This window comes from Urocitellus parryii, chromosome 5 (assembly GCF_045843805.1).
Source record: "Urocitellus parryii isolate mUroPar1 chromosome 5, mUroPar1.hap1, whole genome shotgun sequence".
In the NCBI taxonomy this organism is placed as follows: Eukaryota; Metazoa; Chordata; class Mammalia; order Rodentia; family Sciuridae; genus Urocitellus; species Urocitellus parryii.
Genome location: NC_135535.1, coordinates 81,147,566 through 81,160,215, shown reverse-complemented (window position 1 = coordinate 81,160,215; position 12,650 = coordinate 81,147,566). Strand labels below are relative to the sequence as shown.

Here is a 12,650-nt window from a genome sequence, read left to right as displayed (position 1 = left end):
AACTACCAGTAAAAGGAATCAAGAAGCAAGAGCTCGGATTTCTAGAACTGGGGGGAAAGTACTCTTTTAAAAATGATAGGATATGGTTCAGCATGGGGCTAGAAGAGACAACAGCCCAGTATTGGATAAAAAGAGAGTTCTTATCCCTGGAGCTCATGAGCACAGCACCACCCTGAAGCCTCCCTTCTCTCCAAGCAGATGCTCAATCTACACACACAGCATGGCTGTAATCACAGAGGAGGGCTTGCTGAGCCATACATACCTATTGTAGGAGAGGAAGGCCAACAGGAACAGGAGACATGCTAACACATCAGCTCTGCCAACAATCCCAGCCACCTATGAAGTTTAACACAATGAAAAATTCAAAAACTCAGAAAATTCTGTCAGAAAAATCTCACAGAAATGTCTTTGTTTGTAGATGAATAATATAATGTAACAAAATAGTATAGTATAATAAAATAGAATACATATTATTCTTCAAATTCTGACATGACTAACTACCTCTGATCAGTAAGAATTAACAATAAGCTTACAGAAGGAGAAAAAGAAGAAGTGGCAAGATTTTCATGCTTAACTTTATTTTTAACTTCTCTTGTAAAGAGGATCAATTTATAGCATCAAAGCTTATTCATTTATTATTATTTTTTTAAATCTTAAAAAGAGGGCTGTGGTGTTGTTCAGGGAAAGAGAACTTGCCTAGCACATACAAGGCCTGGGTTCAATCCCCAGTATCATAAAAACAAAATAAATATTCTTTTGAGCAGTAATGGAGTATGTGACACTGCTAATCTTTGGACACCACAGTGGTAATGAAGCAGCGGATATTTATATACTTATAGAATAGAAGGAAAAAGTAAGCTGAGGAACCAATATTTTGGGCAAGAAAGGGAATAAGTTTGAACTAACAATCATTCCACCAGATTATATGTTCATGAAATTGTGTGTATATGCATATGCAAGTCTGTGTGTATGTCTGTGTGTGTGTATGTGTGTGTGTGTGTGTGTGTACACATGTGCACGCACATATGCATATTTCTAAGATCTGCCACTGCACTGGCTAAAAAGTAGACCAGTAACTTCCTGGCACACCGAAAAGTCAGTCCCCACTCAAGAGAACATTAGATCCTTGGAAAAAGGGCTTATAACTGAGATGAGGGTAGAAAGAATCAAGAAAAGTTTCTATCTTCTTCTCATAGCAATAAAAAAGGACCCAAAAAATTAAGGTCAAAAGGTCACAGAAGCCAGCAACAAGGGGCTCCCACTGACCAAACCTGAAACAATTTGAATATCAAAATAAGTAAGGACCATGATTTATTATAAACACAGAAAACAGAAACCTGTGAGTCCATTTGTTTGATATACAAATGATGAAAGAATGGATACATATAGAAGTGCACGCCTACACAGAGCAAGCAAATGGATGGGAAACAAGGAGAGCTCTGGTTTCACTGAAAAGCTAATGAATGTGTGGGAAATGAGGGAGGTGAAAAAAAACATTTTTGCTGCCAAAAAGAAAAGGCTAGATACAGTATGAATACCAAAAATATCAATAGGGCAGGGTGTAGTTCAGTGGTAGAGTGCTTGCGAAGCATGTGCACTAGCCTGGATTGGATCCCTAGTATCACAAAACACAAAAACAAAAACAAATAAAACAATAGATGCAGTCAAATGCTCTACCACTGAGCTACTGGATTAGACAGAGGGGAATGAAGGGAAGGGAGGGGAAAGGGGAATAGGAAAGAGTAGAATGAATTGGCATATTTCCTACGTTTGTATGTGAAAAAATCCACATCACGTACAACCACAGAATGGGAAGTTATATTCCATGTATGTATAATATGTCAAAATATACTCTACTGTCATGTTTGCCTAAAAACAAATTTTAAAGTTTTTTTGAAAATAGATGCTAAATCTAGAGCAGTAAAGTTTTCTGAAGTGAGAGATATTAGCATGATTTCAACGTCTTCCCCACTGACTACTTCTCTAGAAAATGGAGATAATGTGTTATATTGCATTACACATTCACTAGGCAATCAAAATCACCACCAAGAAAGATGCCTCATTTATACATTATTCTAGCCAAGAATATAATCATGAAAAGAAAACAAAGCAAACTCACAACATCATCCTGTAAAAACACAGACATAAATATGCTATTAAATATGATAAGTAATAATATATCATATATAGTAATATATAAAATCTACATAAAATTTTATATTAGTATTTTATAACACTAAACTTTTATTACCTTTTAATTTATTCTGGTTTATATTACATCATGATTCCTAATTATAACTTTTTATAATCTATTGTCATAATATTGCATATATATAATGTACATAAATAAGTAAACATATAAATGTATATAAGTATACACATATAAGTGTATTATATATTCATGCATATATTACATATTTGCAATACATTAAATTTCATACATTTTAAATATTTATACATTATATATTATGTATTTACATATAATATGTCATATATTTATAATGCTTTTTTACATTTACTAATTTTAATCATGTTACAAATTATAAAACATAATATGCATATTTATATTATAATTTTAAAACAACATTTATATATTACAATTTAATACATTTAAAACATTTTATAATACAGACACTTTAACCTAAATTCTGAATCATACTGTAATCTATAAATTATATTACAGAAAGACAGTGAAGATTAGTAATTGCTCCAAAATAAAGGAGACTACAGAGAAATTATGACCAATACTCTCAGTTTTAGGAAATATACAACTACATTATTAACATGCAAAGGGGTATAAATTATGCAACTCCTTCCAAATGTTTTAAAAAGCAATATTTTTGCAGAGAGGGAGAAAGAGAGGAAGAGTGATAAAACAAATGTGGAAAAACATTAAAAATTAGTGAGTCTGGATAAAAATATAGTCACTCTGTGTATTAAGTTTAAAGTTATTTCAAAAAATGTGTTACTTCAAAAGGGGACTGGAATGGAAGTGGAGTGGGAGACAGATGACTCGTATTATTCTGCCTCACAGGATGTGTGTACTTCTCTTCATATTTTAAAGTCCAAGAAATAAAACTGTAAAGGAAAAAATGGAATACAGATTTTTAAATTTTTAAGTGCTTCTAAGAAAAGGTCCCCAAACAGCTAGATGAGCAGTTCATGAGGGAAATGAGAAAAGGTGACATTTCGGGCACCAAAAACAACATCACCCAAATCAGGAGAGCACCTGAGGCCCACAGTGTGTTGGAGAATCCATCAACAAGAGCAGAAAATAATTTCTTGGGATGCAGACCCATGAACATCCTCATCACTAGAGCACAATTTGTGGTCACAGGGAGAAGCGATGGCACAGCAGGGAGTGGCCCATCCACCAGCAGCACAGATGTCTTTTGTCACCTGATTGAGACTTGATTTTGTTATGTTCAATTTCTGAGATTTGGGTTTATCTTTATATGAATATCACAACCCCACCTCACATATTGTTGTCACTAATGACACATGGAAATTGCCAGCTGATGAACACCAGTGCCCTTCCTCCTTTTCCCTTCAGAGAAAGGGAGTGGAACTCTTCACAAAGGTTTGCCTGTATGGATTGTGGAAATTGTCTTTTCACTTTAAGATGTACATACATGATATCTTAATCCAATTTTATTAGGCAGTCTAATATATAGTTAAAATATGTATAAATATATACTAACTAGACAATTAGTATACTGTACATACTGACATATTGTACATACCAATTGACAGCAAGTCACATATTAAGAAAAATTCTAGTCTCTTGGTGTAGTCCAATATATAAGAGAAACCTAAACACAGCCACAGAATTGTATCGGCAGCAGAGAGAGAAAGCTACTACCTAATTTGGCTGCTTGGACCACACACTGTTCATTGATTGCTTAATCTATAAGGAACCTGATTGACAAATCATGTAGACCGCATGACTCAAGGGAGGCAGGCAGAGGCAGTGTGGTATCACCATTGTCAAGGCTTACCTCAGAACTAGTAAAGCAACAATTGGGCACAGGTCATGTGTGAAGCTTAGATCCACTCAGTCTGCACCTCTGCTTCCTTGAGCATTTAGCTGAGCAACACTGCAAGACTTCCTGAAGGTTCCACAGAGAGCCATGTAGCCTGCTGCAGTCTCAGAATAAAGCCTAGAGTCTGGGCCTGGAGAGACACTCACTACAGTATCACCAATGTGGCCAAGAACAAGACTTGCAAACTGATATCAGGAGTAGCAAGTTGGAGTGAGGCAATTACAAGCTAGGCAGGCATACCTAATGCATTAAAGGTGTCCTTAAGCTCTTCAGCCATTTTGGAAGCAGCAGCAACAACATACATCCTGGATGTATAGAATGTAGTAACCCTTTGAGCAGAAGCTCAGAGAAGACATTGAAATGTTAGTGCTGACACTAATAGGCTCCTTTACCAAACCAAACCACTAAGCATTCAACAAACACCTGCTCTATACACCTTTGAGCTGGGATCTTTGGGGCAAAGAATTAGATATCTAAAAGCAAAGAGTTCATCATCAACTGCTAGAGCAGCCACTCTAGTGATTCAATTAGTCAGGATCATCATGTTCAATAACTGTGTATTTTATTCCAGTTAACAAGAATTTTCCAAGGGCCTATCTGCCAAGGACTGTGCCAACTGGAGAGATACACCCTGCCTCAAGGACTGAGTTAGAAGAGGACATTAAATATGATACAAGGAAACCACATGCAACACAAGAGGAAAAATCACTGCCAGGAAAAGACTGGAGGGTTTAATTTTGACTGTAGGATCTGGGAAGGCATCACAGGGGAATGGTTTTGCAATCTGATACTGAAAAGATGGACAAGGAGGATTTCAGAAAGCTCAAGACCAGGGGAATGGAAGCCTCAGCCAGGAAGGGAACAGAGATACACTCCAGTCAGAGGATGGGAGTAGGGAAAGAGGTCTGAGGATATGTGGAGTGCTTCTGGAAGGAAGGGCAGAAAGTGATGAAGAGCGTGGAGCACATGAAAAGAAGCGGGGGTGCAATGGGGAGTGGAAAGGGAATGTGAAGTTGGAGCCAGTTGGACTTGATGCTATGACAATGTGGTTGAAACTGTACAGTTCATTAGAAAATAAAAAAGCAACTGGTCAGTTTTTGGCAACTGAAAAACATAGGCAAAAGAACAGCATATATTCTGGCCCCAAGTTGAAGGTCTATACCACCAAAAGGGTAGCTGTAACCTGGAAAATGTAGCCTTTAACAAATGTTCACCCACTGGGAAAGCATCAGTGTGTAGAATTCAAAACAGGCTTAGTATCCCTTATCTGAAATGCTTGAAACCCTAAGAGTTTTAGAGTTCTAATTTTTTTCAGATTTTGGAATATCTGCATAACACAATGAGATATCTTAGGGATGGAACCCTAAACACAAAATTCATCTATGTTTCCATATACTTTTTATGCACGCAACCTAAAGGTAATTTAATGCAATATTTTTAGTGCACCTGTGTTTTGACTGTGACCTACCTCATGAGGTCTGGTGTGGAATTTTCCACTTTCAGCATCATATTAGCCCTTAAAAAGTGTCAGAGTTGGAACATTTGGGAACTGGGAATTTGGGATTAGGGATGCTCAACCTATAATGTAAAATACAGATCTCCTAGCAAGAGTAATAGAATCATGTGTGGGAATTACTAACTAGGACTTAACTTGCTCTTAAAACTTGGTATTTTTTGATCACCACTCATATGATTTTTATAAAGTATGCTATTTTATAGAGTTATTAATGTTTATTTTATTTGTAAGACTGAGTTCCTCAGCATCAGACAGGGCCAGGAACATATACTTAGCATGTGGTAACAGCTACATGCCAGCCTGATCTAATCAGAACACAACTAACTTTCTCCTATGTCCTCCTGGCCCATTCTGGAAATGGCCTTGACCTTGGAACTCCATGTATTGGCTTTTTCTCCTCTTGCTTCCAATTAATGTAAGTGTATTCCTTCAAACCAGTAAAGTCTCTGTGATGATGGGGTTTTCTCAGAAGACAATTGTAATTTTCCCAATTTCTCTGTTGATTTTTCTTATGATTCAGGATTCAGCAAAACATCGTATTTCCCAAGAAATACAATGTCAGGAAACTTTTCCAAGAATATCAGGGACTAAAGTGAAATAAGTCTGCCTCTAATTTTTTTTTTCTTTTTGCAATTGTCCAGCAGAGTGTCTATTCAATAGGCAGTGTATTATAGGCACTCCAATGTTTGTTGAAAGAGTGAGTAAACAAATGAATTTGTCCCTATATATTTATATTGGAAATAATGCTTCTTTCCTCTAGGGTTCTTGTGTTATTACAACATGTTGCTTTGTCTTGTATCTATTTATGTGCCTATTTTTCTTTGCTTTCCTATGAGCTTGGTGAACATCAACCTGTGGATGGGGTCCCTGCTGTCCATTCACTTATTCCCCCAGCATAGAGAAGGCATATTGAATTACATCTGCAGTTACCTTACACCAAGCACATACTGATCAGCTATTTGATGATCTCACAATGAATAAAGGAAGCCTTTAATCATATCAGCATATTTATATATGATCATATCAATGTGTTTAAACTAAATCCTATCCCAAAATTTTAAATTCCCCATCCTGTTCAAGATAACTTATGGTCTGGTCTCACTTTATTTCTTTTTTAACAAAAGGGAGAAACTTTCCAGTAATTCCCTTCCCCCAACATAACAAGGTCTTCTGTTGTTTTAAATAGTTTTAAATAATTTATCACTATAACTTCTATCAAGTACATCTTTCTTTCTATTTCCATAAAATCTATAATGAAATAGCAGTCTCTATTTACTTTGCAGTACAAATTGTTTTGTAAGTCAAATTTTTCCCTTCTTCTCTATATCTCCCTCATCTTCTTGCAAATGTAAATGTCTTCCCTAACATGTCCACCTCTTGATTCCTTTGCACCTTTAATTGTGTTACTATATGGATTGTATTTTTATTAGCACAAAAACCTGTTGAAACCCTTGCTTAAAGGTCATTTTGCTAATAGGATTTTCCTATTTGCTTCAAACCCAGCCTAAACACTATCAGCTCATGATCACACTGCCCCAAGTGGCCCATGCTTTCTGCTTTCCCTCTGAAACCATTGAATTACATCTGCAGTTACCCTACTTGTTTGATCTTTCCTGTGATAATTGACTCCTAGACACTTTAAGTATAGATTTTCAGCTGTACTTTAAAAACTATTTGTCAGAAACAAAATATAGGTCTGTGGTCTTAGATTAAAACACAACACTGACCCAGCATTGTATATTTTATATGGCTGGGTTTGGCAATCTTTGATTATTTTTCTTCATGTTAGGACCAGAAAGAACATTAAAATTCTGGTATCTCTCTCATCTCATTAAGTTTGTATCTAAAGTCTGTCATGCTGGCGTTCTAAAATAAGGTCGTGCTACTGCTCTAAATGTACCCAGAAAGCAGCTCAAAGCGCTTCCTCTGCCCTTTACAGGTTCTTCTTTGAATAGTAGACATTTGACACCCTGTCTCCTTGAACTTACATTTCCATTTTATGTCCCCCTCAACATTTTTAAATGTATTACATACTTATGCTTAAAAATATTTTATTATCTTATCTCTCTGTAATAAAAATTCATATTTTTCTTTTTTTTTTTTTTTTTTTTTTTTTTTTTTTGCAGTGCTAGGGATTGAATTCAGGCCCAGGACCTTGTGCATTCTAGGCCGGCACTTCACCACTGAGCTGTGTCCCCCAACCCATAATTAAATTGATTTTTTAAATTTCATGTGGCCAAAAGCCTCTAAAGGTTAAAATTTTAACTCTGTGTCATTGTACCCAATATTATTAATTCATAATTGTTCAATATATCACAACACAACTAAAATAGAAAACATGATAATTATTAAATATAAAAGCTTATATTTTGATAAGTGCAGCAAGTTTCAATTATGTGTTTAGCTATCTGTGGCTGAATCTTACCTTTTGTTCAGAATAATGAGACAGCATGAAGCACCAATTCTATTCCTCCTATCACCTTTATATAGATTATCCACATAAATGAGAATGAAGTATCCGTGTTATAGCAATGACTTAATTCTTGGAACTCTGAAGTTACCAGCACTTATCACAAGGTGATCTATCATCTTACGCAATTTTTAAATGATCTACCAGATGACAAATCAGCCAGGTCCTCCTCTAATTTGGTCAAAAGCAAAGAATTTAAACACATCCATCATTAGAGTTAAATGGAATTACAGACATTTACTTTCAGAGTTTTGTAGAAATAAAGCAAAAATCCTCTACCAAGAGTTACCAAAGGACCATTACTTATACCTCACACTCTTTCACTTACAGGCATCTTGTCCAGTCTACTGTACTCAGAGTAGGGAAAATTACCTAAACAATGTCATTTTTTACATGATGATTTTTATCAGTTTTTGTGTGTGTGCATATGTGTACACACACATACAAGTTTATCAATACCTTGGGCTTAAAGGTTTAGAATTCTGTTTGTGGAAAATAGCCATCATACAATCTGATTGCCCAAATCAATTCTCAGTATCAAACCAATTAGTCAAATCATATTTCTTAGGTCTGTTCAAATAAACATACTACTGTGCATCTCTACAATTATTGAACTTCTGAACTTAGAACATCAACAGGAGCCACCAATCCATATTTCTAATACCATATTGTATTCTTCATAGAAATACACATTATGGTTTGGATGTGAGGTGTCCCCCAAAAGCTCGTGAGTGGGCTGAAATTCTAGCTCAGTGGTAGAGCACTTGCCTAATATGTGTGAGGCACTGGGTTTGACTCTTATAGCACTGCATATAAATAAAGGTCCACCACCAACAACAACAAATATATATATATATATATATATATATATATATATATATATATATATATTTTAAAGCTCATGTGTGAGACAATGAAAGGTTTAGAGAAATGATGAGCCTTAACCCAGTGAATTTATCACCTAATGGGATTAATTGAAAGCAGGTGGGGTGTGGCTAGAGGAGGTGGGCCATTGGGGGAGAGACTTTGGGGTATATTTTTGTATCTGGCAAGTGGAGATCTCACTCTCTGCTCTCTGATCATCATGTGACCTGCTTCCCTTCACTACATTCTTCTGCCATGATGTTCTGCCTCACCTCAAGCCCTTAGGAATGAAGGCTGCTGTCTATTGAGACCTCTGAAACTGTGAGCCCATAAATAAATTTTTATTCTTCCAAAATTGTTCATGTCAGGTCTTTAAGTTGCAGCAACGAAAAAGCTGACTAAACACATAAGACAGGGAGAGATCACAAGTTCTTTCCTCAATGCATCATGTATTACTTGAAGGAAGCCTCCTGACCCCAATAGATCTGTTCCTTTATAAGGAAACTCAGGGGTGTGCATGCCTCAGGCATGGTAGATTCTGATGTATGACAGTATTCCTGGTTTGGGTTTTGTTTGTTTGTTTGTTTTGCTTTTTGGTACCAGGGATTGAACTCAGGGTGCTTAACCATTGAGCCACATCCCCAGCCCTTTTTAAATTTTTTTTTTATTTTGAGATAGGGTCTCACTAAGTTGCTTAGGGACTCGCTAAATTGTGGAAGCTGGCTTTCAACTTGAAATCTTCCTGCCTCAGCCTCCCCAGCCACTGAGATTGTAGACATGCTCCTACACTCAGCTCTTATTTTTGTCCAAATGAGAGAAGGGCAGGTGAGAGAATAAGTTAAGAAAAGAGAACCAATGTGCCATCTTCCCTGCTGGCATGTTCTTACAGGATCGATTTTGGGAAAGTGTCTGTATGCCAGCTAAGGCTCTGCAAAAGACTCCTTGAAAAAAACTGTGGGGCCATGTACTCTTGGCAAGACGTCCTCTGCCTCTAGAAATTCACATGAAATAAACTAGCTATGGTTACTAAGATGTAGAACAAGGGAGCTTAACAATGCCACCTCATTTGGTGCATAATTAAGTAAATATTTTAAAGAGGCCATAGATCCAAACTATCAATAATTTCCAAACAAAAGTTTTCATCAACTACAAAATAACTACACCTCTTATTAAATAACTTGGAAAATAATTGGTAAGCCTCCTAAGTCTCTTTCCAACATTAAGGATGTCACTCTTTTTTGGTCCTCCTCCAGCTCTTAAAGTTCTTCTTCACAAATATTATAAATACAAAGCACAGTGAGCAAAAGTAAAACAGAAATATAGGGCAGGAATAACGACTTACCATGGCAAGTATCTCAACATGCCCCTTGCTGTCTAAAGACGCATTAGGATTTAAATTTTCTGCAAATAAAAAAAACTGACCATGTACTATTACTTGGACTAATAATAGTGGCTATTTTAAAAAGCAGTTAAATCCTCAAGGTGCAAAAAAGTCAATTTGAACATTCAAAAAGAAAAGTGGTCAAGCAGAATGATTTTTATATAAAGATAAACACTTCAGTAGAGCTTTGAATTCACCTCGTTTTGAAAGGAAGAAAAATGAAGATCAGTTAAGCTGATACATACAAATACATTTGTTTTGGTTGTTATTACATTGAGTTCCAATTATACTCATCGCCTCTGTGTGAACAGGATGCACAGCAAAAAGTAATGCCATAACAAAAGCAAGTCCACGATTCTTGAAGATGGTTTTATCACAGGTGTACATCAGTACGAGGGTCACTAAGCAGTGTAAAATTACATTTACTGCATGAAAGTAGAATGGGTTCATGCCAGTCAAAAATATGTTTAGCCTGTAAAAAAAATTAAATTAAAAAATAAAAACTGTGCTAACTTCAAACACAATACAAACACAAAGAAAGCAGACAGACTCTATCATTTATACAGATAAGTTATTTGAGTAATTATTTTTAAATGACTCCCAACATTTCATTATTTGATAGATTTGAGTATGAACCACTTTTTTACTATCTCCAAATTAATTATCTTATATGCAGAAATCAATGCATATATAATACAATGTCACTTCAGGAAACTTTGGCCTCACTGAGGCAGCAAAAGCAGGTGCTCAACCTGTTTTTCCTTCACTTGGTGGATGATATGAACCCCTCTCATAATAGTCTTGTTCTTGCTGCCAGCTACTCCAGAGTGGCCAAGTGTTCAAATGCAAGTTCACAGTGCTGTGGGTCAGAGCCACAGTCACTGCACATGAACAGAAAACAGGAGCCTGTGACTGTGGCCACAGTTCAGACAAACCAGACATGAATATGATCTCTCACCTATGGTGCCACCAGGAGCCACATTTCCATATTATGCATGTGACAGCATCATCTAATTACTATCCCACAAGGGGAATCTTTGGGGCATTACATGCTATTACCAGCTGCAGCTGAAATAAAAAAACATGAGCAAAACCATAATGTTTCAGAAATCTGTACTAGATGTTTTTGATGCAGATTCCCAGATCTCAGAATCTGCTTATTAAGACTATGACAAAGAAACAAGAAGAGAACCACATAGAGAAGGGAAGTCAGCTGTTGAACATTATAAAAAAAAATACTTTCATGAGACAGAAATGCAGAACAGAGACATCTGAAGGTTGCTTTAAATTTAGTAACATAACATATGATTGAGTCTATGGGATTATAGAAAAAAATGCACTGGTCCGGGTCTAGATGTTTTAGAGGAACCTACACACCCTTAGTCTCCAGTCCATCTTACAAAAGAAGTAACCCTAGGTCATTTTTCACATGCCCTTGATGTTCTTCTCTTACAGAAACAACTCCTCTGTGCCAAAACCACCCAGACTGCAGAAGTCAGCTCTAGAGATGACATATGCATATTCTAAATACTTGACTTGATTCATGCACAGCTTTCACCTACAGAATTTTAATCATCTCAAGCTTTATTTGGGCATATGAATCCAAATGTCATAGTTACTAATCAACTCTTCCTTCACTCCCACTCCCAACAAAGTAACCATAATTCAAAACCAAACCTGGAAAAAATGGACTGTTATATGGGATTCAACTAAGGGCATTGATGCAAGGTTGGACCCAGCTGTGTGTAGGCAGATCCGTGACCCTGCACACATCAGCACCCTTTCTACAGATGCATGATGGGAAATAATCCAAACAAGGGGAAGAGGAATGGGCAGTAAACTAGGGAAACAGGCAGGTTCAAATAAAGCAAGAACAGCACCACATTCCAAGGAAGGAGGACCCCACAAGTAGTGTCAAAGTTGCCAGAAATCAGAAAGCTCTGGTCTGGAGATGTAAGAAGGTAAGACCAAGGTGTGGTTCTCAAAGAGTTGGACACAGTTGCTGTAAGTCCATCCTCCTGAGGCTGATTCCTCACTGAACATTCTAGAACAACTAAACTATCCATTTAAAATTCATTCATATCACTGATGATGATGAGAGAAAACAGCATCTCACAGGCATTTTCTGGGTATCCAAATTGGATCTCTGACAGGCAGTTTGCATGAAAGCCTTTAAAAAGTGTATACTCTTTGACAAAAATTTTCATTTCTAGGGATTTTCATGAGGAAATAACCAGAAAAGTATTCAAAGATCATGTGTGCGCAAAAATGCATCTCACCATGCTAATTATAAAAACAGCAAGATCTATTAAAAAGTCTAAAATGATGAAGAATGAATTCTCCAAACTTCAGTCAAGTTACCTTGAGACAAAATGC

At 36.5% G+C, this 12,650-nt stretch overlaps 1 protein-coding gene across 1 annotated transcript in view; it reads right to left on the bottom strand.

The window, feature by feature from the left end:
* Positions 1-12,650, bottom strand: part of LOC113178212 (protein O-mannosyl-transferase TMTC1-like) — a 115,955-nt gene that overhangs the window by 92,959 nt on the left and 10,346 nt on the right. Inside the window, 2 exon segments of the mRNA XM_077799070.1 lie at positions 263-337; positions 10,570-10,746. Coding sequence (XP_077655196.1) covers positions 263-337; positions 10,570-10,746 — 252 coding nt within the window.